Source organism: Trachurus japonicus, chromosome 17, assembly GCF_045865225.1.
Source record: "Trachurus japonicus isolate A0001 chromosome 17, Traja_1.0".
In the NCBI taxonomy this organism is placed as follows: domain Eukaryota; kingdom Metazoa; phylum Chordata; class Actinopteri; order Carangiformes; family Carangidae; genus Trachurus; species Trachurus japonicus.
Genome location: NC_140923.1, coordinates 19,390,518 through 19,418,205, shown reverse-complemented (window position 1 = coordinate 19,418,205; position 27,688 = coordinate 19,390,518). Strand labels below are relative to the sequence as shown.

At 39.7% G+C, this 27,688-nt stretch overlaps 1 protein-coding gene across 9 annotated transcripts in view; it reads right to left on the bottom strand.

Annotated features, from left to right (window-relative positions):
- tnr (tenascin R (restrictin, janusin)) overlaps nt 1-27,688 on the bottom strand; it is a 163,586-nt gene that overhangs the window by 64,637 nt on the left and 71,261 nt on the right. For all 9 annotated transcript variants that reach the window (XM_085804744.1, XM_085804750.1, XM_085804747.1 and 6 more), the window contains 2 exons: nt 20,843-20,895; nt 1,303-1,423 (listed from right to left, as the gene is read on the bottom strand). In XM_085804744.1, the coding sequence (XP_085660870.1) occupies nt 1,303-1,386 (84 nt within the window). In that variant the 5' untranslated portion in view covers nt 1,387-1,423; nt 20,843-20,895. The remainder of the gene's footprint in view (nt 1-1,302; nt 1,424-20,842; nt 20,896-27,688) is intronic.

Below are 27,688 nucleotides of genomic sequence, written 5' to 3'. Positions count from 1 at the left end.
GTGGTTTGGACTCGGGGGGTTCAAGTTGTTTTTCTCCTTTCTATCTTGTGTTTACAAAATGATGGAGTGAAAGCTAAGAAAAGAACCCAAGGGGACGCAAACCAATATGACACTAATATATACTATATGAAGGATTTTCTCACTGCTGTAACACTGACAAAGCAATTTTCACATTAAAAATGTGGGTCATTTGCAAAATGACTGTGGCATCAGTTCAGTATTTTAAGATTCCGCTTTCTTTGTGTCTGGCAGGGAGCTCCGAGAATTTCCAATATTAAAAAAGCCAGTGATATTTCAAGGGGAAAGGAAAGATAAGCAGAAAATATAGCCGCGGGCAGACAAGTCTGAACACCACTGGATCGACTCAGCTACAGTAGATGTTGCTGAATATGGATTTGTACATTTGTTAAAATATTTGATCAAGAAAGTTGTCCCTGAGTTATTAGTATACGGTTTCTAACATTACCTAAATAAAATTGACCATTTGTTAAAGACAGCCCTAGAACACACGTTGAAACAAAGTGCATAGGGATGCTGTAAGAATAATAATCTACAGTATGACATTTTTTAAGAGATGGGTGAAACAGTGTGTTATTCTGCCTCACTGTAAACTCCACTTGTTCAAATATCCAGCTGAGTAACTTCCTACCTACAGTGGTAACCGAGCGTGACTTCTAAATGCCAGGGAGCATATCACCTGTCCACAACTACATCCAGTGTGTAGCATTTCCTCACTTTGTGGAAAGCGGTCCTGGCTTTGTATCTCTAGATCATTTGGCACACCACAATGTATATACTGTAGCCATCAAATGCATATTTAGTGTTTATTACAGTGACCAGTTGAAAAGTCACTGCATGCTTTATCTGATAGTGCTCTGAGAGTGACTGTTGTCATTTTCCAATTACTGATTTTCTAATTTCTTGCTGGCAATATCTCATCATTTCAATGACTAATAAAAAGGTTTTAAATCTGATATGGAGGGAGGGGGAGGGGTGTAAACAGTATTCCCACATTAAGTCCCAGAGTAACAGAGAGTGTCTACTTTCAAGGGGGAAACGTAAACATGAAATATTAAAAACACACAGAAAGCACGGCGGTAGTCTGAAGCACCACCTCTCTTTGATTCTCAAACCGACTGGGACAGAGTTTGAGTGGATTTGTGCAGAGTCGAGTGATTAACATTGGCTGCCAAAAATAGTTGATTCCAAATAAATAATGAATATGAAAAAAAGCCCTGGGCAGCTGCACTCGGTTAAAAAAAGGACAGACAGACAGGGCTATTTTGTCTGAACAAATTTTACCTGTAGAGCAAGAAACAGAGCCAAAACCAGGATCCAGCCTGTTATGGGCACAGTGGCCCTGTGGTGCTGTTTTGCCAGTGGCATGATGGGAAGAAACCTCACCGCTCCTGTCCACTCACACCTGTGGAGAAGTAACAGAGAGGTGGGAAAAAACAGAATAATGTGAAGAGCTGTTGTAAATGAAAAAAACAAACAAAACAAAACAAAACAGACAGCGGTGGTGTTTGTGTTGCATAAAAATGTCCTTTAAATGCACTGTAGCTGCACCACTGGAGCCATTAATGTACCAACAAGGAAATACACTGTACAGTATGTGCTCATGTGTGTCTGCTGTGTGTGGGAACTCCCACTTCCATCAGCTTATCCTCTTTAAATGGTAAATAAGTGGCTTTGATCTGATATAAAATTATAGACTTTAGAAGGTGGGAAAAAAATGGGAAAGTCTTCCAGGGATTATGGAACCTCTGAATGCATTTCACTGTGCAATACCAAATATTTGATCTTTCCACTTGGGAGGAATATAGAAATATTGCTCAGGGAGAGAGTTGATAGATGGATTTCAGTAGAGACATGGTTTGAGTGATGCCGCTGTAATCCCCTCTCCATAGAGTGAGGAAGTGAGAACAGGGACCCGCTGAAATAAAAGCCGCACAGAGGATGTGGATTCTTCAAGCAGACTGTCACACAGCAGAACAGACAAGACCGTGTAGAGCTTTAAAGGTGGCTATTTGAATTTATTGAATTTTTGCTGCTGAATCATCTCACTCAACCTGCAAAGGATGTTCTACCATACGACTATGGGTATGGGAGGTTACAGAAGACTCAAAAGCAATTATATCACTAGCATGAGTGTGAGTTCATGTGTGCTTTGAAGTAATTTTAAGCCCAATTCCCTTGAGTTTTCACATGCTCACGCCTATGTACGTGTGGGTAGAAGATGCTTCAAAGGAGAGGGAAAACACACATCTCACAGATGAGCCTGTGTTGTCTGCATTCAACTCATGCTTTTATCACAACAATGCATCTCATGTTGGAAAAGCAGGCTATTTCACTCAGCTGGCGCCTTTAGTGTGAGCCAGATGGAAGTCTTCTTATGACACCTAACTGGCTCAGGCTTTTTTGATCATTTATGGTGGAAATGTTGAAAAATATGTGTATTTGCACATAAATGAGCAACGCAGAGAATCCCGGTGAGTATGAGCTATGTGTTCTTTTTAAGTTTCTCTCATCCAGAGGAGACAAATGTTTTCTTCTAGGTTTTTTTTTCTTTTCTTCTTCTTCTTTTGAATTCGATGCATTTTCAATGTCCCAGGCTTTCTGCTCATGAAACTGAAGATTTCTCACATCGTTGCACTTCACTTTTCAAGATCTTTTGCAACCCATCTGAACTCCCCCCCTCATTTGAAGACAAAGCAGAAAACCAGTGTGTGGTTGTACATGTGTTGTTGTGAACAGAAATGCACACAGGAGGCTGACACATATACTATATCATAAAAGACCCATTGGGGGAAGGTAGCCGGTCATATGTTACAATCTGCCGCATGCCTCGCTTCAGATAGTGCTGCTAATGTTTTTAAAAATGACTATGGCCTTGCTGGAATCAACTGCCAACCTCTACCGCCTGCCCAAAGCTGAAGAGATGGAAAATGTTCTACTTTGAAACCGCCCCTCAAGCGTGCAGCTGCTGTCTGACGCGACACGAGCCGTTTAACTCCTGAATTCACCCAACAAATGAGACGCGTGCAGATGGTGTAGAAGTGAGATGGACAAAGCCAACTGGAACCGTGTTGTTCAAAGCCATTAGCCAAAGCAGTGTCCCTTTGGCTAGCTCCAGTCGATGGCTCGGATGCATGCTTTAAAGATGTGATGATGATAAATGGCACTACATGCATGTTTCACTCACGTTCTGCAACAAGCTTGATGGAGGAGGACATCTCTGGAGATTAGCAGGTGCTATTATGTTTTGTTTTAAAGCTCAAATCCGAGGAGGCTATATCTACTGAGATCTAATATTGATTCAAGATTTCTGACAAATATTTCCCCATTGTTATAGATTTTTTTAGTTTTTTTAAGGTTTCCTTGCAAAAACAAAAAACTATTTATAATCTGGTCCAGATTGTAGTGAAAATGGTGATGTATTTCAGAGAAAAGTTCTTTCATGTACATCACTCACCAACAGAAACCAGCAATTAACTGGAATTATGATGGAACTTTCTCTTGTCAATGATAAGTACTACAGTAGTACTAGTAGAGTTTTGAAACTGAAACAGAGTCATGAGGCACTGCTTAAATACTGTTACCAAGATATGGACTGTCAGGTGGACAAACTATAGAATTGAATGGTGACATTTTCATAGATTGTATATCAAGCATCTATCCAATGCAGACCAAACTTCCTCAAAGTGTTAAGGAACATAGGAACTGCAACCTAAATGTCATACAATATCTGTTTTTCTCCCCTTCGGCCTAAAGTCAACAATCAGGAAACACCATCTGCTGATGAAGAATGTGATATGATTGAATAACGCACTGGAACATCTACCTAGCATAGATGTCGTGGTGAATTTATTTTGTCAGCTGTAACCATATCAAGATTTTTGCTGCATTTTCTTGTGAGTATGTGAGCTCATTTGTGTTTTTATCGGCTTACATGTTATCAATCACAGCAATTCAGCAGTCAATACTTGACCTGGCTTTATTCTATACAGTACAGTGCCAGCTTCTCAGTTTCCTAACCCTTTTTTCCTACAACAAACAAATGGAGCTAAAAATATGTCAAGGGAAATAAGTGTCATGCAAACGTTTTGTTTCCCGATAGACAAAGGCGATGAAGGTCTCGTGTACAGTAAGCATGCAAAGTGTCTTCCTTTAAGGCATACTGCCTATAAATGTCTTCTAAATATAGAGCTGTATAAGGCAACCCTATATATAGTTATAGTGGCACTGATAAAAGTTTCAAAGTCACAAGATTATACTTTAGTCATTGGGTCATGGTGCAGGCTGATGCCCACAAGCTTTACTACACACAATAGAGGAGGTTTTTCATGGACGCTCAATTAAGGGCAGACCTGCTCGTTCAGAGTGAAGAGAATCAACATGCTTCAGGCACTAAAACAGGCTTAATTTACTCACATTCTTTTCAAGAGAGAGAACACACACTTAGATGAGCACACAAGACTAAGTGTGCTCACACAAACGCTTTCAAATTTACATTACACTTAGATCATACACTCAAACACAGTCTAACACGTACACAAGCACAGAAACATGCTGAGCGTCGGGTTTCAAGTGTTTCTTGCTCTTCACTTTATTAACATTCCACCTGCCTTGGTAGTAATTAGATCTGCCAGCATGCATCTTCTCAATCTAGAGAGGTTTTTTAAAGGGGTAGGTACAAAAAAAAACCTACAGTAAAGTAATTTAGCCCCATGGCAAACTGAGCTTGTGTGCATGGAAAAAATATAAATCTAATGACTTTGAGAATGCTCTGAAACAGTGCTGTCATTTTATGTATTACCTGGTGATTTTCTTGGGAGAAATTGGATGAGTTCACCCCCCGTGAGGCTGAAATGAAACTGCCTGTTCCAATTATAATAAAAACCATCAGGGCACTTTATGCAATATCACAAAGGAAAAGGTAAAATATTCATCTTACACAAAGGAGGCCACTCAGCAAAATATCCCAACTGTATCTGTGTAAATCACAAAAACCAGCACGCCTTTAAGTTTGATACAAAAAAAAAAAAACACTTTGATCTTGTCTTTCAAACTTTTTTCATCTTTGTTAGATTATATTTCTCTCAAAGGTGAGCTTTTTTTTTGTCTTGAATCTTTGACAATATATTTCTTTCATCCACAGGCAGATGAGTCGATGTGAACATAGAACTGAATTTAAAAATGCATGGTGCAATTGAGCTACTGATCCAATTCTTTGTCATGTAGATGCTTAAAAAAAGTCCTTTAATCAGCTGCTGTAGACACGGATGTAGAGCCTTAGTGACAAGACAAACACAGTCAAAATAAAACCACAAATACAGTATGTAATATAAAAAAATATACTTCTTTCTCTCTGTGTTCATATAAAGTGAATTGAGTCCTTCACACTCATCTTAAGCACAGGTGTAGAATTCTTAAAGTCTTCCTCATTTAAATGGAGATGTTGAGGATCATGCTCAGCATCTCAACACACCCTGGGTGAAGCAAATCAATGGCACATATTGGAAAACATTAGCTTCTTGAAAAGTAACAATATTAAACTACTGAGCTAATGGCCCCCAAGTCAACCAAACACCTACAGACTAAGTTAGTCCATTTGTCTCATCTTTCACAAATATACCCCAGAGGTGCATAGAGTATGCAAAGTCAGGCATGCACATAAGAGGCACATAAAATGTATCTGATGAAGCGGAGGGGGAAGCAGAAAGACGGAATAGGAACATACTACAGATGAGGACAACAATATCAAGCGTGAGGAGGGAAAATGTAAATCCTGCATTTAAGATTTACACCTCCCCATTTGATTTTGGTATATGCGTGAGATTGCAGTAATTCATTATCAATTGTGCTGGATTCAAGAAAAATGTAATATAAAAATGCAGAAAAACTGTAATAAAAGAAAGGAGACAAACACAGCAAAGGAAAAAAGTCTGGTTCATCAAATTATTAATGCTGACTTTACAAACCATCCAACTGTTACTGTGTTCTGGCCAACTCAACAAACAATGCTCTCCTTGTCCAGCTCCTCCTGAGCTCTTATTCTTGGACTCGTACCAATCACAGAATCTGAAAGCCTGGTTTGCTTTTAGCTGAAGTATCTAACTATTGTTACGAGACAAATTTTCCTCAGGGTCAAATCACTCCCAAGCTCCTTCACTACTAACCTGGGTCATTGTTGTCTGCCACGAGAGACCGAGCTCTGACTTTATTATGTATCATTTAAAAGGTTTGAGCATTCACATCTGAAACAGCTGCCACGTGTGTATTAATGCTAAAAGGAGCTAAATCGTCCTCAAGAAAGTTCACTACAGAGAGAAAGAAAATACTCTGCTCAAAGTGACTACATGTCAGTTACTGGTTTGGCCACATGATCAACAAATCACCACTTCCTTGAAGACAGGACATTCCCTCTTTTATCATCAACCTATATCTATCATCAACATCTGCCTCAGCAGCACAACCTTAGATGAACTTTCCATCTTGTTGAACACCTCCCATTTGCTCAGTAGTGCAACTGCCCCCCTTGCCCTTGACTCTGTGTCAGTAGGCTCATGGTATTATAAAATACCACTAACTCACATCTCTACAACAACTGGGCTTAGGTCATTTTCTTCAGAAATAGACTATTCTCTCCCTCAGCTTCATTGACACTGCCTCTTCTCGGCTCAAGAAGATATGACCGATGAGTATGGCTATGGCACAGTGTTTTTTTTTATTTATCTATTGTACCAATTCCAACAACCTAAAGGGCTGTTCCTGTGTCGCACCAGTGAGGCTTGATTTTCCTAACTGGACACGTTTGGCATTTTGGTGACTCACTGTGGACTTTTAATGCATTGATGTGTGTGGAGAGGCATGCAGGGCAGGAAGGGTGTCTGTAACAACCAGGGAGTCCAATGCAATTTTCACTTTGGGGATTACTGGGATTTGTGTTTGCACTCACCGGGTCAAAAGCTCACATAGCAAAAGGGTTTTATGTTGCATTGTGGCTTTATCAAGCAATGCTCAGATTCTAATTCAAAGGCTTACTTATCCTTTTTTTGTGGATTATATGTTGACCGTTTTTGACCTTGATATACACTCTGTAAACACTGTATTTAATATTCATACCTGGAGGAGAATGGGACTAGAAAAGACAAACTCCTTGTAGCATGACTGCAACAGGAACGCTCATTGAAGATTTTAAATCCATTCTCATTCTCTATCAGGTTTCTATAGAGATGCTATTGCTGATTCTGGTTTTCTAACTACACAATCATTCACCGCTGCTCTGTGCAGACAATGGATGTCACTGTCATGCTTGTCGAGTAATCTAGAAATGACTCACTGGGCTCTTACTCCCTAACTTGTGTCTTATGTTCTTGACTGTTTTCCTTTGACCTCTTGTGCTGACAGCTTTTTTGTTTTTCCTCGCTAACAGAGCCTCCACTGACTGCACGATTTTTGCTTCTCTTTTTATTCACCGCGCCTCCCATCTGGCAACAGCCGCAGCTCTCCTTAAATGACACGTATTGCTGATTTTAATGTTCAGTTGAGCAGTAACTGAACCTCTTGACCCTGTCTGCATACTTAATACGTTCAGCTGCAGTTGCATTTTTTACTGTTTAGAGGAGCTGGCAGTTTGAGTTAAACAAGCAAGTTTACCCAACAAAGTAGCCAGAGTGCCTGTCTGTGTGTCTCTAAAGCAGGATGAAATAATTCATTTGGTTTTGGGTTAGGAATCAGCACATTCTACAGATAAGGATGTAAATACTGACAATGAATTAAAAATGTTTCGATTTTTATTTCATTTGCTTGTAAATAGGAGTACCATTTGTCTATTGGGGACTATGTGCATCAACATACTTTCATCAACAAGAAAGTGTGATCATACTTATCAAAAGAACATTTCTCCAAGTACAGCAGTGCAGCCAATTTATGTATTTTTTATTATTTTCAGACAACAATAGAGGTAACTAGTCAAATAATGAATCGCCCAATCAAAAGAGAAATAATTTGCAACTATTGTGATGTTTGATTAGTTGTTTATGTCCATTTTTTAAGAGATCTTAAATTGAGGACTAAATATGTTTCAGGTATTGTTCAAAAAATAAAAGTTAATGTAAGACACGCCCAGCTCATGTTATGTTACTGTACCATTTTCTACCAGTTTAGTCATTATGACTATACCACTTATCAATTCATAAAAAACAAATCTGTCCATAAGCAGCCCTAGTCAACACTTTTTAGGATCAGTTCATTGTTCGATCTTTTTATGGTATTTGATTAAATGATAGAGAAAATACAGAATATTACCAATTATTCCCTTTGGAGGGCCTAACGAGGTGGACAGAAAAAAACCATTTGTCTGTTGTTTAACAAGATCCTAATTAAAAGAATGCAATTCCATCATTCACATTGCATTTCTTGTCACTAAACAGAGAAAACAGATTTGTTGACTTTTTCACAGATGTTATGGCTGCTAAGAAAGGAGGTTGGTCAGGTGAGATGTTGTGGATAATTAATGTGTAATGTAGTAGAACCGACTCCCCCAGGGCTTCATGGTACTGTACAGCCCTTTTCTTTGATGTCACTGGAAGTGTCAAGATTTGTCTTTCATGACGTGTCATAAGAAGCAACAAAAAACGCAGCAGGTTGTTATTATCACAAGCATTAACAGCTGCACAGAGTGCTACTCCCTCCCTTATCCATAATGATTCCCCTACCACGGATGCGTGAAAGGAGCCACGACTTGTGGGAGTGTATTGTGCTCGCAGCTCTTCACTGAAGCAGAGTGGATGGCGAAATTGACAAGGGGTCGTGACGTTTTTCTTCCTGTGGGCTTTCTTTTAAAATGAGCTACATTTACACCTGGCAGAGCACTGTCAGAGGTGCTGCATTAACACCGGCATAAAGCATTCATATACAGTACAGACTGCATTTTCAGCAAAGTGTAAATGGCATGGAAAATGTAGCCTTGAATTTGTGAAGATGAACAATGATTAAAGTATTAAGTAGTTGAGATGGACACGGGCATAAGAAAGAAACAAGAGGGAAAGCCTGCGATTAGAGGTGTGCACTGGAAGATATGGTGTGCTGCTGACACAATATAATTACAGAGTTAAAATAAAATGTCTGCAGCCATTTAATGAAGTGACAAAAGGTTTCATGAGATACAAAAAAGAAAGCTGAAGAAAAAAGGCAAATGGCTCAACAAACCTCGCTCATTCAGCCAGCTGCATCATGAAACAAGAGGCAGCTACTGAATGCCTCTCCACCCACACATTGCTTATGATCACAGTCTCATTCTGTAAGTGTGTAGGTGTGTATGTGTATATGTGTGTGTGTGTGTGTGTACAGTACCAGTGTGTTTTATCAGTTAGGGACCCACAGGAGATTAACATCCCCATTAGATTATGCAGGGATATGCACTGGAAAGCTTTATTAACTCTCACTGTATGTGTGTCTCGCCAGTTTTCCCATGGCCACAGGGGTTTTTAGGCTGCTGCCTCCCAACTAAGTGCTTGCGGTCTGGCCTGTAGAAATAAAGTATGTCTCAATCTGTGTATGTGGTCTCCGTACCCTCTGCGGTCCTGGGGGAGGGGCTCAGCGAGAACAGATAAGTCAGCCTTGGGAGCAGTTAGCTGTCACAATCCCTTTACGAGTCGAGAGGGGGACAGTGGGAGCGTTTATGGAGCAACTGTCTTCCGTAATCCAGCTGCGATGGCAATCTCCAGCGTCTTCCCAGCTGCTGAGGCACGCGGTTGGTCGGTCGGAGAGACACTGCGATCGGTTGCAAAGTACTGCCTCTGGTTTAAGATGCTCCACTGCTCTGCGGCGTCATAATGTGGAGTCAGGAGAGAGGACAAGTGGAGAACTTTCTGTCGTTTTCACACTTTTTTCTTCCTCATGATTTTATTCACCTATTTGAGAGAATCACCTTTGCTCTCTCTGGTCCATCTTCTCTTATTTGCTGGCTCTCATTTTTCATTATCTCTTTTTGTCATTTTCATCATCTTTTATCTTTCTGACAGGGTTTTCATTTTCAGTCTTTCACCGAGGATTTTCTTTATCCCTGAAAGTCTTTTTTTTTTTTTTTTCACTCCACACAGTACAGTAAATCTGTTCTTCTTGAGATGTGCTGTATAATGACGCATCTGTGCTGATTCTCTGGCTGAAAGTCGAACACTGTAGAGGTGGAAGGCTGAATTTTCTCTATGTTCACTGCTTTCTTTCTCTCTTTCTCTGGCAGCGGCCCTGTTATCCCCTCCTTGCTCGCCCTATGGAAGTAAAGCCATAACCTCCATTTGCACAGGTTAATGTGCAGCCACCTCAACATGAACACAAAACCAATACCAGGCCTTTTTGCGTGGGTAATCGCTCACTCACTCTCTCCTGTCTCTTGCCTTCCTCGGCTCCTTCCCCGTCCCTGCTTCTCTTTTTTAGCTCTCTCTCTCTCAGTCTCTCTCTCTCTCCACCTTGTAAATTGGACTCTGGCAACATTACGATGCTTTTCTCATTATTCCCATCACTCTGGCCAAATTACCTTGTCTTTCAGGACCATTGGGCCCTGTTCATTGGCTGCTCCTGCAACCGGAGGGCTGCACAACTCTTTTCCTATGTCTCACGGCTGTTTCAGGGCAAAGATGGGACCAAGAAATGGATTCCATTCTACAGCAAATAATACAACCGCAGGCTGCTGATTACTGCATGCTCTACCCAGCACACTGCAACCGATTTATCAGGGGATATGTAAACAAATGTTCACAGAGAGAACTGAGATGACATGCAGTAAAGAAGTGCTAGACAGTGTTTGATCTTCAGAGCTTATTCATCTTTTAATCTACACCTCAGATGTTTGTTTGTTTTATTTTAAGACTTACTTTCCTACTTTTTTCCAAAAATTGCAATTTGGTAATATCTGATCAACAGGTGGAGATGGCAAAGGAATAAAGACAAAGTATATCAATATAAAAATAATTCTATTGATCTTTGCCTTCTTTTTTTTTTTTTTTTTTCATTAGTTAATACTCTCAAAAGACTGGATGGATTAATTCTACTACATATTGTTTTTATAGCTGTTTGAAATACTAAATACCTTAGGCCTCAGAGCCGCAGAGATCGATTGTTTTACAAAAAACTACTATGACACCAACATGGCAACATCACGTCCTGTACGCCATGTATCATGGTGGCGGTGCATGTGAAAGAGCCATATCTGACCATTGTGGTTGCAAATTCTCTTACTACTTTTTACATTGAACAAAGAATTGATCAACAAAGATCATTGATGTCTTGATCCTGCATGGTTAAATCAAACCGACTATATTCTCTTTTTCTCTTTCCATTGGAGTTACAGTAACACTCAAAACTCAACAAGCGAAAAAGAAAAAAAAAGAAAAAAAAAAGGAACAGATATTAGTTAAATCATTGCCGGAGGTTGGTTGGGAGAGAGTATTCAAATTTCCGGGGTCTTAGCCTTGGTCTCATAGCTTCATGTATCTGAACTCTTTCCTGACTTTGTCTTGACTCATTTTTTGTGTTGACTTAAACTTGCACTTCCCCTCGATCCAACTGTCTTTCCAACACGTTTGGCCGGAACAGAAACAGTAAAATGCCGGTCTCATTACAAGTTTACATCCATTAGCTTAATATAAAGACAAAACGATATATATTTATTAACCACTTACCCTTATAGGGTTATAGGGGTTTGGCACTGGACGAAGGTACAGTATGCTCCACCCTGGACAGGTCACCAGTCTATCACAGGGCCGATGAATAGTACAGAGACATCAACCATTTATAATCACAGTTCAGACCCAAACTTACTCACTGTGAGTTGACAGTGGTACCTACAGCACCGTCGTGCCACTTCATTATAAGCTTTCAAAGTGTTAATTTAAAATGAGTAATGAGACAAACTGTAACTACAGACGCACACTAACAGAGATAAAAAGAGGGCAGACGCAGCTAAAGAAGCACTGAAACACACAGACAGTAAGACGGAGAGTATGAAAGAAAAGCACCAAGTCAAAAGTGGAAGAGACTGAAGGAGTTAAAAAATCCACCAGAGGGAAAAGAGAGAAAAGATGAGAGAGATCTAGAAAAAGAGCACAAGAGACAACAGACGGATGAAAGAGCGTGAGAGGACTGTAAAAAAATTTAGAGAATGGAGGTAAATGCTTAAGTCCTTTTTGAGTTCAGCCAGCTATGAGTCAGGAGGAACTGAATAGATTTTTTTCTCTCTCTGTCTGCTGCAGATGAATACCCTACCCACTGCTCCTCTATTCTGCTCCGCTCACAATACATGGCTTTGAGCAAACTCATTTTCCATTTAGGAGCATCCCGCCTGTCATTAAGATTGGACAAAAAATAATAATTAAAAGAGTAGAATATACATAAGGGGTAGACTTAGCAAGTAACTTAAACCACTGCAGCATGAAACAAACAAAACATTTCTGTCTTATTTTATCTATTTCTCCTAATTAGGTTTTGTTTTGTTCACTTATTTGAACATTCATTGTTTTTTGTGTGTAAAACAAATGTTTAAGTTTTTTTCTTTAGAAAGCAGTACCATTTTTCTGTTGGCATCTCCTCCATAAGCTGCCTGCATAAAACACATCAAAGAGCCTGTCTCCTGAGTTTGACATGCACTTGTATTCCTCCACCTCCTTTCCCTTCCCTTCACACAATTCTCTGCCCCCATCCTTTTGCTCAGTCCTGACCTAAAACAAAACAAAACAAAAAAATGGACAGAAAAACTTCAAAAACCGCCTGTTTGTCACCTCATGAGCTGCTGTTCTCTGCCGGTCTCTCTCGACGCTCTTCTAGCAAGCCGCTTCTCTCCTTTCATCTTCCTCTTTCATATGCTTCAATTTCTTGTGGGACAGAGATGACAACACATCCTCCTGTACCTTTCATATACAGTAAATAAGTGTGGGGGGATTTTGGAGGGGGGGTGGGGGGGGTCGGGGGGTAAGTCATCCTCCTCCCACCTGTGCTATCTGTTATTCTCTCTCTTCTATGATTTGAAGGTGGGTTGAAATGACACAGAAAATGCAGCAACAATCCAATACCATGAGCTGCGCTGAGATGATAAAGCAACTACGCGGGATCAAAAGGATTGACACGTTCCTCTGTTGGCGCTGTCTGCTCGATGCCACGACAGCGAGGGAAGAAGTGCTCCCGGCGCTCAGCAGGGATTGTATTCAATTACCAAATAAACAGCTCAATAGCAAAGGACCACAATAGGTGGTTATTTTAAAGCCTGCACGGCATTATGTTGTATTGACAGGAATTATTACGGGCATCGGCCTCTGTTTGTGGTTACATTGTCCCACTTTTATGAAAACCTGTTTATACATCTAGTGCCTTCAATGGGGAGACATGAAGAACACACTGCAGCGATAATAATGGTCACACCAGCTGAAACAAGCTTGTCAATGACTTGTTAGTGATTTCTGTAATCACAGTGCGCTATTCCGTTTTTATCTGAATTCAGGAATTTTTTATGACAGCCTATACAATCTTCCTGCACTTGGTATTCCCCGTCTTTCAGTATCTCTCTCATGGAAATCTTTTGTATCTGTCAACGCATAGCGAAGCTCCTGCCACAGCGGGGGAAAGAAAAAGGAACCGTTATTCTGATAAAGCAACAAGGAAGACAGGGAAGGTCTTAAAACCTCAGGAATACACACTCTATGTGGACTGATATTCAGTTTTAACTGCCTGTAGAATCACAGTAGCTATAATTCAAAATGTTATGTATCAATAATTCATGAAAGGTGCTTGCATAAAGTACTTTGGCTAGAATCCACAAAATTCACAACAAATCAACCAACTTTTTTAATACTCAGTCTGTCCCAGAGGGTTGGATTGGAGCGACCTCCAGTATTGACTGAGGTCTGGTTGAGTTGTACTCTAAAAGCTAAATTATTGATCAGGCTGCGATTGGACTTATAAGACTTTTATTATTGATTGAGCTACAAACTGTTGAGACATATTGATGAAACTGGGATTGGTCAGACTTTCATCACTGAGGGGAGTTTTACTGTAGCCATGAAATGTTGACAAATAATCCATCCATTCATGTGTCCTTACATTGATTTACAGCACTATTGACCATCTTCAGGTAGATACAGACTTGCTTAAAGAAGCTGTTGGATTTACTACATTTCCACTATTCATCAGATATATCACAAATTCACTGATCTTAAAGGGGGATCTAGCCTGAGATTGTCAGAAAGCTTGCTTTTATAGAAGACTGGCTGTTGCCTGAGTATTGCAATGAAGGACTCATTGAGAAATGTTATTCATTACCTTTAAGACACATCTTGGACTAGCGCCTAGCTGTATCTGAGCTTTTAAGCCCCTATGAGTCCGAGCACAGCTTGAGATCCTGAGGCAGCACTGCTCTGGTCATTTCACAGTCTAGACAGATGACTGCGGATTATCGAGCTTTCTCCATGAGGGCTCTGCCAGACTCTTTAAACAACCTGTCTAATGAGATCAAGTCAAACTCTTTAAAAACTTACTTTGAGGGACTGCAATTTAAAGAACTGTTGCTGTTCTGCACCTGGTTTTGTTCTTGTTTTGACAGCTTTGTATTTTTGCAGTTTAGACATTGTGTGCTTCTTTTTTGGTTCTGCTTTTTTGCGCTTTTTTGTGGTAACATTGATACAGTGAAATGCTCCTGCAATCTGTGTTGTTCCAGTTTAAACATATCCACATGGGCCACAATGAATATACAGAGTTGACTTTGTAAACATAATAAATACAGCAATTTTGTGTCAGATTTCTTCTATAATGTAGAGAAAAAAATATTAGAGCATTAAGGCGTATGGTTATTAAGCCGCTGTTAAACTTCTTATTTATGGAGCAATAGAACTTCGAAAATACACGTGTATCAGTAGCTGTTGTTTTCAGATTTTGAAAGCTAAAATGAAAGTAAGAACCTTATTAATGGCACCTGGACATAATCACCAAAGCCATTCAGGCAACACCATCCTATTTAAGGGGAAAGTTCATGTTCTTAAGAGGTTGGGTCAGACTGTTAAGACATCCCATATTGATCGAGCTAACACAGGGTCAAATTGGCGAGGCCTCCACTACAGAGGGAGGTAAGGTCAGATTGAATGGGTTATCTCGGCTACATCTCCGAACCTGGACATCAGACTGTGATGCTATCAGTTCCAGGAATAGCCTGCTGCGCTGGAGATACAAAGGTTCAGTTCATTAGCAGAGCCTGTCACAGTGACAGACTGCTGTGACTGCTTTCAGCTGCCACGTCTTAACCGAACAAAAGTAGAAATAGAATAAAATTTCCCCAGTGAGAGAACAGCTATAAATAATATCCGTCATCTGAGGATAAGTTCTTCTTTCGAAGCCTTTAAAAGACATTTCTTTGGAATAACGCTAGTTTTGATAAATTTGCCGAAAAGTGGATGCCGTTTTTTGGCTGTGTGGTGATAAATTATTTTTGGATTTCATCACGTTATAGTCACACCTGCATTTGACATTTCAATCTGGATGATGCTACAGTCTGCAAAGAGCACTGTACATCTTCAAGAGATTTTTCGTTTGGCAACACTTCCACCAAAATCTTAAAAAACTTTGACAACATAATCTTGTGATTCTGCTCAACACTTTTGCTCCCAGGACTAATGAGGTTCGCCTGGTAAAGTTTTGCCAGGAGGGGCCCCCAGGTCTATTTCATTAAAAGAACATGTAGTTCACACTGCACCATCAAAAATGTATCCTTACCAATGTGAGGACACACTACCAAACTCACATTTGCTCATGCCATATATCAGTAAGAGTAACAGTAAGTGTTCATGGGCTTCCACCTCATCTCATCTTTGGTCTCAACATACATTTCTCATGACTCCATACTCTTTGTGGCTACTACTATTTTTAATATAGATATATATATAGAGGTTCTCATAGCATTCTAGTTTTTCCTGCACCTTGCAGCTGGTCTTTTTCTGCTGTGACACATCTCTTACCCTGCATGGGAAAGTTTAAAGGGACTACAAGATTTTTCGGAAAGCAAAGTGTGTTCACACTACATTTCCCATTGGCCTCCACGCACACTGTGAAATTCTTGGAAGGGTGCAAAACGGACGAAAGCGAAAGCATTTGCATGAAAGAAAGTCAGAGGTTCAAAGCAGTCAGATACCGTCGTAGTTCAGACCATAAACGATGCCAACTAGCGATCCAACTAGCGATCCGGCAGCGTTATTCCCATGACCCACTGGGCATCGTCCAAGAAACCGAAACTAGGAAATGCTGGGCGAGTCGACCACTAAATAATGATATCAAAATAACTATAAAGACAAAACGCTATATACTGTATTTATCGAAAATGGACCCATTAACAAGTGTTGGTAACGTAGATTCATCCACATTAATGAGACTCTTATAACCATAAGCAAATTCCTCGGGGTCTCTATAACTTTCAAAGCTATAAGCAATAGATTAATACTTTTGTAGTTTATAGCCGACACGCATGTTTTACTGCATATCCTATAATGCAGACTTTAAACTAACAGGGAGCGCTGAAAATAAATTTGTCAAATTGAAAAACAAATGAATTCATTCAAATGATACAGACAAGAAGTTTAATTTATATTTCAAAAGTCAAAACTCTCAGGCAAATGTCTGTGAAATGGTGACACCTTATCTCCCTGATCGATGAATTTCAGTTCCAGAGATTTTGAAGCTGTTTTCTACTGTCTGCCTGTCCTTGCTTTGCAGTTTAAACTTTTCTGTAACATTCACTTTCACCTGATTTCCTGTGTCATGTATTCACAATGTTTATTCCCGGTAGTGGAGATGAACTCCTACACAGAAGCCTCACAATCACAATATTGCAGCTCAGTTGTGACAGTAGACGGTCCCTACAGACCGTCTCCAGCTATGATGAAGATTTACACACCGGTGTTGTACTTGCACTCCCTGCTGTTTTCTATATGCTGAATCCATCTCCGTGTTGGATTTGTGAGTCATGTCAAACAGCTGTGGCATCAGTTGCATCTAGACGAGGCTGTGCAGAATCCCTCTTTCTTTAGAATAAGGATCTGTGTTTGTCTGCTGCTCTTCTGGATGCACCGCTGTCTGCTGGCACCGCTGGCATAATCAGGATTGACACCGGCACACGAGCCATAATCCCCATTGATTAGATACCTAAGATCAAAGGCTTCCACTGCTGTCACTCTCGCCTCCTGTCTCCACTCTGTTTATACTCCTTTCTCTTTGCCCTGCCTTTCCTCTGTCCTTCTTGGTCCACACTTAGTATTTGTGTGTGAATGTTTATGTATGTTTTCTTGCACCCCTTTGCCCTTACTGCACCCATATATCTTCTTATCCTGTTTTTTTTAATGTACAAGCTTTCATTCTGCTGATAACCAGATGTAATGTTCAATCAGAACACCTCAGTTGGAAGAAACAGGCACCTTCTGAAACACATTCCCTGCTGCGTGCCTCACCTCACAGTGTTTAGTAGTTTCATAGATGCCAAATCATGGCTAGTGCTGTGGGTGGCTCGCCTTCTCATGTTTAATGACTGCAGGAGCAACTAGATGGCACTCAGCAGAGCGCATACCTCCTCCAAGGCCAAACAGACCTACATGTTTCTGTGTGGCTCTTAAAGTTGAATGATAAAAAAGGAAAAAGTCGGACAATATAAATGACTTATATGTCATAACACATAGTAGATTATACCATCTATACATCACTGCTTGAGAAATTGATGAAAATAGCAAAAAGTGCCCTGATTTGTAATGTTATGGAATAAACAGTAAAAAGGGTTAAGATTAAAACAACAGTGTCAAACTCTCTCTGCCAAACTCAACATATCACTTCCTTATTTTGTTTCCTTACTTTCTCATTTTGCAAGTCCCTTTTCTGGCTTTTTATGCTGCTATCTACAGAATATTCCATTAAGATGACAAAGATATTTCACCCCTCAACAGCGTCTCCTGTTCACTCCAATACAAAAATTCTCCTCTGTGAACATACAGTATCTGATATATTTTCAGATATACCGTCGCACAGCATTAAGGTGTATTTTTTTGTGTGTGTTAACCTTATCTATATAAGATCCAGCCACTGAAAGTCTCTGGTTCTCAGGTGAAACTGAGCCACAGCAACACGCAGTCAAACCAGCTCTAACTTTGATATCTCACAATAATATAAGAGACTGATGATTCAACATACACAAAAAAAAAACAATAATTTGATCACAACTGCACAGAAAACTATTTCAATTAAACTGTTTACATTTAAATATCATCAGATGCAGCACACTTGCAATGCTACTTTTTTCTTGGTAATTTATTTGCTCACATTAAGGTTCAGAGACTGTACAAAGCATAGCCATGGAGTATTAGCTGAGAGTGCCTGATAATAATCCTGTTTATACAACTAAAAGCTTTATTTTCATTATCCAGAGAAAGTGGTGTTTGGGGCGCATCGTGATGATCACTGTTTAAAACTGAAATCTGTGTGGAATATCACTCCAGTCCGGTGTGTAAATAAGTGCAGCAGGGTCATGTACCTATTTTGTCAGATCCCAGGGCTGGAAATTTAATTAACTGATGAAGATACCCTAGCTGTTTAACCCATGTTTAATTAGGCAGAGCAGTGCAGCATATTCCCAAATCAGTGAGTGCCGATGCACATATCATTGCTTAAAATCAGTGTGGTTTTTTGCTTTTAACAGTTTTTGATCTTTGCGGTTATTGCACCTGCTGTTGAAGGGCTCGATTTATTTCCTTTCTCATTTGCATTGTAATTATCACCAATGTTGGTAACATTAATAGCCTCACAGCCATGACGTAACTAGGTTTACAGAAGGGGAATTGATAAAAACAGGTACAAGCCAGTAAGCCACACTCTGTGGGAATACATTAACACCTCACACTTAGATTCAAACTGTGATGACTCATGTTCGCTAAATCAAAACGACTTAACCTTATCAGGCTAATTACAGTAACAGTCACAAGCTTGCCCTATCATCATAAAGCCAGCTCAGGCTCTGCTATGATTATGCTACTGTAAAAGATTCTTACCTTCAAGGGCAAACCCAAACCTCCCAGAGATGGCTCTCCATCCATTCTTCCCAGGCGCCTCAGTAGCTTTTTTCATTTTTTTTTTAATGACAACAAGGTGTGGATGTCATTTCATTCCTTGTAACTCAGTCCTCACAAACTCAATCTATAAAACTCATCGAATCTACATGAGTCACACAAATGACCTAGTTTTGATTCAGAAACAGGAAATAGGTCATCAGTAACAGGTCTGCACCTCTGACACAGAGCAGCTTTTGTATTATGTGCAACAAAAGTTATAACCTGATATGCAACACAGTGAATTTATGTACCTGCAGCTACATGAAAGAGAAGCAGCCCTGAGGTTTGGTTGACTTTAGATACAATAGATTTGTGTTTGCACCTCTGCCTACAAACTATGGTATCTCAAACCAAAATCACCTGTACTGCACTTTACGCATCTGATTATGATAAGAGGGAGGGAGGGGGTAATAATGGAAAGTATTTCGTGCCAGTGTAAGGACCACGACTCACATGCTTTCACAGCAAATATGACAAGACAGAAGTGTTTACCTCTCCCACACACTATGCAACATGGTGCGAAATATTCAGCCATTAACACCTAGCTGGAAACACTTACAACAAGGCTCCTGCATCATTCATTAAGTCTTTGATAGGTAGGTCAAATAAACAGTTGAGTCTCTTGAAGGTCTGAGAATAGAAATATACTGTAAGTGGGTGGTTCTATTGACACCAATGACACCTATACTGTAACTACAAGAGACAGACACTGTGCTGCATGTTAAGTAATTTTCAGTCAAACATCTTAAACTGGAATCAACTGAACTGATTTTGTGTTGTGTTTAGTGTTAATGAGCAATGTTAAAAGTAGCAATGTACAGTTAAAAAAAGATATATTTTTGTCATTTGAAATTTCATCCCCCAAGTTTGAAGAAACAACATTTTCGAAATCGGGTAAATATGTGACAAATGAAGACAATATCTAGGTGATGAGGCACTGCACAAACTCTGAGACTCCTGTTGTGATTTAACAGGAAAACTTGCTGTGCTGATGGAAATGGGCTTATGACCTTTGAAAAAAAAAAAAATAAGGCTGTGAGTAATAATCATTATTCCCTTCATAGACAACAAGTCAGTTGTGGAGCAGAGATAGAAAATGAAGGGGAAAAAAATGTAACAGAAGCCTGAGAAGATCTCACTGATCTACAAGCAGGAAATGACACGCTCTCTCATGCATGTTGGCGCCGGATGACTTTTGTGTCAGTTTTCTGAAATATTCCTTTCCAGTTGCACATGTAAAAAAAAAAAAAAGTCAGTGACTCGGGTCTGTGCTTGTTGGTTTAACTGCACAGCATCAGTTGGTACAGTCACATCTAAAATCTCGTATTTGTCTTGGTTTGATGCTAAGCTTTACTCTGCTTGTCCAGACAGACAAATAAACAGATAGGTGTGTGTCTGTTCATGCGTATGTGTATTTGTGTGTATGTACAGTGTGAACCATGTGATGAGAGAAGTGACAATCCATTTGTGTTCCTATTAGAAAGCCAGTTATGGTGATGAATACATACATGGAAATTAGGCTAAGATGAGGGCTAATTGTCTGGTTAGATGTGCTTCAGGTTGATAGATGCACAATAAGCCCATGCACATAAAGCAGTCATTAAGGAACATTAGACCATTAAATTGAACATTACACTATAGCCAGAGGGGAAAATACGGATGTTCATTAATGCGTCTCGAAACATAGGAGGGTGTCTGTGTTGTGCACGCGGTACCTTTTCCGTGAGTACGTTGTTTTCTTGTTGCCAGTCTCTCTCTGACGCTGCACCTGTCCAGGAGAGGGGGGAGATTAAATTAGCATTACACCAATTACACATTTGAACTGCTTTCAAGAGTTCAGCGTTCCCTAGAAATGATTTGAAATGCAAATGGTTTTGGCGGTAGAGAGAGAGACGCACACGCTGTAGCGCCTCTAACACGGCAGAAGTGTTTATTACTCCCACACACAACGTTATCAGCACAAATCACAGGGTGGAACATACATTTATGTTTTCCTGAAGTCGTCTCTATCCCTTATTGCCCGGCAGCGTGTTTATGCAAGAGCACGGACATGCAATTGTGAATTAGCAATGTAAGTTGACACTTATATCCAAGAAGCAAACAAGGTCTGCCTGCAGAGCCTTCCTTTATAACCATAGCAATGGGCCACTGCAAGGAAACTAGCACACATTCAAATATACGCCCAAGCACAAGTGCACACATAAAAGCAGGAGTTCTCACAAGAAGCATATGTACACTTTCCCCTGCTGTGAAAGAACAGGAACATATCGAGGCTCTTCTATCAACGTGGAAAAAGGAGAAAGTGCTCATTTGCTTTCCTCGTCTGGTGCACTGCTGAAGGTTTTTTTTGTGTGTGTGCTGTTGCAGTGCACCCCCTGAGGCATGCTCACACAAACACATAAATGCAAACACAAAACCAAGTCCTGTTTGCTCTTGAGGGCGTCTCACTCACCCTCTGAGAGATAAAATGGCATGCTTTGCTGTCCGGTTGTTTTCAGCTCAAAGCCACACACTGTTGCTATTTCAAACATGTAGAGAAAGATACTCATCTTTCTCTCCTTTTCATGAGAGGAGCCAACACACATTTTCTGTCTGTCTGTTTAGATTTCTTGAATATTATTTTCCAAAAACCGTACGGTATATCACAATGTAATGTTGTAAACTGACAAGTCCTCCAAAAATACATGCTCTTACATACAATGTCTTTGTTTTCCACACAAAGACGTTGTTTTCTTCCATGTCAAGCTGACATGTGACTATGACACTGGATGAATGTTTTCCATTTTGCCATTTTGTCTAGTTTGGTTTGGATGACATGGGAACAATAATGAGAGCTACTGTATCCGATTCATTCACTGTTTGAATGACTGATTAATCTGTTTTTTTTTTCAACATTATTTTCATTTTTGCACATATTTCTGCAGACTTGAACAACTCCACTTAGCAGAACTACTGTATTATGCCAAAACACGAAAGGTGAAAGCACCTTTGATTGTGCACTATTAGCGTCTAGTTGGCTGAACAATAATGTGCTAAAATGAATGAAGTGTTTTTTGATTATAATCTGTGTTGGGTGCTTAAAAAAAAGAACTGTTTTCAAAACTCTGCTTATGCAAAAAAAAAAGAAAAGAAAAATGTAGGCAGTCAGGTGTGTGGTCAGGTAGTTGTGTGCGTATGTTGGCCAGCTGATCCCATGGGTTAGGCATTTTATTTATTTATTTATAGGTATATTTTTTGGCTTTTTGCCTTAATTTGATAGCACGCAGTAGAGATAGACAGGAAAGGGGGAGGCAGAGAGAGGGGGAATGACATGGAGGAAAGGGCTCCCCGATGTGGGATTCGAACCGGGGCCACCTGCGGTGAGGACTATAGCCTACATGGGGAGGCCGCTTTACCCACTGCGCCACGCACCGCTCCGATGGGTTACAAATTACACAAAACAAATTACTCAATGTCAGATTCCTGTGTTTTCCATAGAGATGTGTGCAGTGTGTTGCAAAAGATGTTGTTTTGCATGGTATTTTTATTGGAAAGGTGAAAATGCATCAGAGTGTTGGAGATTAATTATACCTTGCACCTTTCACATTGTAATCAAAATCATTATTAGAACAAAAACCTAAATGCATGAACTTTTAAGTTAGAAAGCTATTCAATTTCAAGTCACAGGCTTCTAAAACCAACCTCCTCTATAAGAGGTTCTGGGGCTGTAATCATAAATGTGCTGCACTTGCAGTGTTTTTCTAGTCTTATAGACCAGTCAAAGCTCTTTACATTACTTTTTATATCTACACATAGGTACACAACATCCAAACATTGATGGAACAGCCATCAGGGGCATCAGGGACACATTAACCCACAGATCGAACCACTGACCTTCTAAGCAGTGGACCACCTCTACCTCCTGAGCCTAGGTCGTCCCTTTGTTGTCCACAAGACAACTCTCACAATCATAATCAATGGCTGGAGGGTCTTGTGTAGTAGACATAAAGAGAGATTCTACTAAAGCGTTCAAATGAATATACAATATCATAAGGACAGTCATGTCAAGAGAACTTTTACCATACAATCTGCTTTAAATGAAATATTGCTTCAAGCAAGCTTTTCCACAGGATTAGTGCCATAAACTTTCTCATTACACACTTAACAGTATTTTGGAGATTTGAAGAAATCGTAAAAAAAAAAAAGCCCTGTGGAATTTCCTCTGTGGACAAACACTTTTGCAAGCTGTGCAACAGATGCAACATTCAGAAACCCTTAGATACTCCAATTGTGAAGATGCTGAGACAAGCATTCACAAACCCATAATCTACAGTAAATATTCACTCACAAACATCAGGCTAGATGTGTGAAAATGATTCGGACTACTACAGAGTCGCACACACACACATACAGTACAGAGGCACACAGGCTTTTTGTATTAGTTGTGAGTGCTGTCCCACTGAGAGAGGAGAAAGTTACGGATGATCCTGTTTCCTTCCTCCAACTGCTTTGTAGCAGCGCAGAGGAATGCTTTTGAATGTAAATCACATCATGCAGACTTTGTTTATTCACTGACCAAGCCGCCAATGAAAAATGTTGCTGCAAAAGAAGAAAAAAACAAAAAAAGACAACAGAAACAAATATGTATAATCAATCATTCATTTGCATTCTCGGTTTGAGTATAATCAAATTAGAACAGCAAACTGAAGGAAGTTGGGGATAATGGATTGAGGATGGGAATATCAACAAGAACGAGAATGAAAATTATATTTTGGCAAATAAATCTCCTCAGGTCTTTGAAGTTTTACAACCGACACAGTGTGGTGAGGAGAAGAAGGCCAGAGGGAATTACGATCCTACGCGTGCTCATGGATCACAGCTTCCATCTGCTGTTGTTTCATGTCCAGTCTTGTTACAATAAGTTTAGCACAAGCACACTGATATATGGTGAGATTAGTGCATATGGATATATTTCATGAGAATTTGTAACTTTTTTTAATTGCAATTATGTTATTTTTCATTTCAAGCAGTTTTGTTTGACTTTACTGGAGGTTGTACTGTATACTGGTTCACGACAGGCTCCCAAAATCACTGTGAAAGTCAGATTGTAGGTAACACAGAGAAGCTCCCCCCTTCAGCAGACAAATGTGAACACATTATAACACAAGATAATATTGTTATCATGAATTCAATCAACATGAAGTGAAAATTTGATATTGTAACAGCCCTAATTCCAACATTCAGAGGAATTGAGACTTGAAAAATAATCATTTTAATTTTCTTTTTTAAAATATGAACATTAATCGAGAAGAGAAAACACCACAAACAGTTTAATGTGCATTATTGTCTCTATTTGTAAACGTTAACATAACACTATACCAAAGCTACTGCAGCCACTACATTAATCATATTGGCTTATTGAATTTGAGGAAGTATGAAAAATCTCGGATGATAGATAGTTGGTATTTAGCCAGGATGGCATACAGCCACTTGTGAATTCTACTCTATGTGTGTGTGTGTGTGTGTGTGTGTGTGTGTGTGTGTGAGAGAGAGAGAGAGAGAGAGAGAGAGAGAGAGAGAGACATAAAAAAGACTTATTGACAAACAGAGACACAGATTGAAAGACATCTTCTCTCCTCCACACTCTCTCTCTCCCTCTTTCTCTGTCACACACACACACACACACACACACACACACACACACACACACACACACACACACACACACACACACACACACACACACACACACACACACACGCATACCCTGGAATCCATTGTACCCTACAGTGCGTTTGGGTTTAGTGTGTGAATCACGCTTGTCTCTCAGTGTGCAATTTTTTAATCAGTGGACGATCCCATTTCCGTTGTGTTGATGCAGCAGATGGATTCCCTCCCACTAACCATTCATCACCTGCCACACCAAAACCTGCCTTTGCCCCCTTTGCACCAATGAAAAATGGGTTTTAGACCATTGGTTTCCTCGAGAAAATAGGAGTCATTTACCGTGTCATCAAACCGGTTTCATCATATGGTCCAACTGCAGTTTTTGAGCAGAAAAACTTCTCTTTGTTTATTTTGTGTTTCAAGGCACAAAATAAAAGGGAACGTTTGGTTTCACTCATCATCAGACAACACGACAGCAATACAGAAAAGGCATTGGCAACATCATAGCATTAAAGAATGATTAACGTTTAAATTAATTAAATTTAAATACCCATTTAATAACATTTATATGAACACATTTATAAAAACACTTTTAAGAATGACTGGAAAAAGCAGCGCTGTGTGAAAACAGTGCAATCTTAAAGACATCAAGGTCCCAATTAGTATGGCCAAATAAAACAATGTCAATGACCTTCACATTTTTATGAAGACATTAAGTGAAATGATAAAAGCGAAGTCATTTTTTGTTTTGTGACATCCTTCCAAAGGAATGACTTCAATAGCATAACTCATGCCAACAGCAATGAGGATAAAGGGACAAACCAAAGCAAAAATTTTTTTCGATTTTCTAATTAGTCAACAGTTGAATTCACATAGATGTGTTTCAAATGCCAGGATTTAATTTAGAAATCACTCCTCTGTGTCAGTAAAAATAATGAAGCTAACACCGTTAGTGACACTGTTAGTGCAATGAGCTCATTCATGGCAGCGAGGGCAGCTGAAAATGAGACATTTGTTATCTCTGTAGAGCAGGAAATGAATTCAGAGTTAACTACACTTACAAGAGGACTATCGCTGTTGCTTAAAGCCCAGGTGAATTTAAACTTTGATTTACAGTCTGAAGTTCAGTATATTCAAAGAATTTATATATATATATAAAAAAAATTAAATAAGACATATATGCTATCACCAGGAGACATTATGATATATTTATGTAATATTTTAGGGGCATGGCAAATATGTGCTACATCACAGAGAAAAGGTCATATATTTAATGACTGGGGTGATTGTGTAGACCATTTTCTAATGACTAAATCGATCAGGATTGGTGAGACTCAGCTCAGGAGGTGACAGTGATTGATCACCACCCTGCTCATGTGCTTAATTAGTTCATCAGAGCAGCATGCTGCAGTGACAGGATAAACAAAATCTAGAGTTTCTACAGCTTAGGGAAAGTGAAGATAAAACAAATCAGTCAGTCACAGCACAGATTCAACTGTAAATTTGGAAAGGATGAGCGTGATTAGACAGCCAAACCACTATGTTTGTTACATTTTCTGCAGGGAGGGAACTGTTTGTGGACAGTAAGTGACTGTTCAATAAAGACAATAAACTGTGGGGTTGTGAATATTGTGCTTTTAGGATTTTAAATGCTAATAGGCAAATACTTGAATGTTGTGTAATCAACATGATTAAATTGCTTCATCCAGTGCTTCTTATGTATTCCCACACATCGTACTTGTTCTGGCATGTAATCAAATCAAATGTGTGTGGAAATGGTCTCTGGAACATAACTACATTAATGCATTTTTGCAAAGTTTGTTCAAGTCAGTATGCAAAATGTTGCTGCGAGGATAAAGATGCTAAGTGTGTGTGCATGTGCTGCCACAGACAGACACAATAAACAAGATACAGGAGAAAAACCCCACAGAAACCACAGGTAGACATACAGCAGACCACAGGCTTCAGTCACCATCAACCCCTCTGAATCACTGGGTCTTCATGTTAGACTGTTAATCATGACAGTAATCGATGCCACAGAGACAGACAGGAGGCAGAGACGGCCAGAGACACACAGACAAGATGACAGGCAAGCCGGAGAGAAAGTCTGCAAGAGAATCACTGAACAAGTAAACGAGTGGGAGAATTGATAGTGCAGATCCACAGGCTATCCGATGAGTCCGCGTGTCAAATAAATAAAAACAAATTAGAAGACTATAAATCAATATCCTAGCATGGCAGGTTACAAAGTAAAAGCCATGGAGTGAAAGATCAATAACAGAAGGCACACAGGTTCAGACGTAATGGCAGATTCATTTTAATCCAGGAAGCAATAACCTACATCATTTACTAGTTTAAAACCGAGACTTGATTTATTGATCATATCACATGAAATAACATCATCATTACATGTAGACAATAACAAATGAATGTCGCTCATCCTGAGTTGAGTAATACATTTCTCTCTCAAGACAGTATAAATCCCTCTGTGATTGTTAAACACAGCATTATTAGAACCTGCAACAACAATACCCAAGCCAACACTGCGACTCGTGCCTGTATGGGTCTTAGTTGTCTCCACTGAGGCTTGTCAGCACTGAAGGGAAAATGTCAGAGCAATCAGACTGTTGTAGTGTCCTGTGGTAAATTAAGTGTGAGACAATTTACAGAAGCCACATAGAGCACCGATCCTTCAACTGGAGCTGGACGTCATCTCTCTGACAAGCTGCCGTGTCCCGTTCAAGACATACTTGCAAGAATAAAAAATAAGACTACAGCCTAAAGGCCAACTACTTGTTAAATTTACACAGTAAATGAAAAGCGAAGATATTTTCAAGCACGGAAAAAAGTCTCTCTCTTTTTATTCTCTGTCTCTTGTGTATTTTTATATATATATCTGCTCTCTGAAGTGCTTT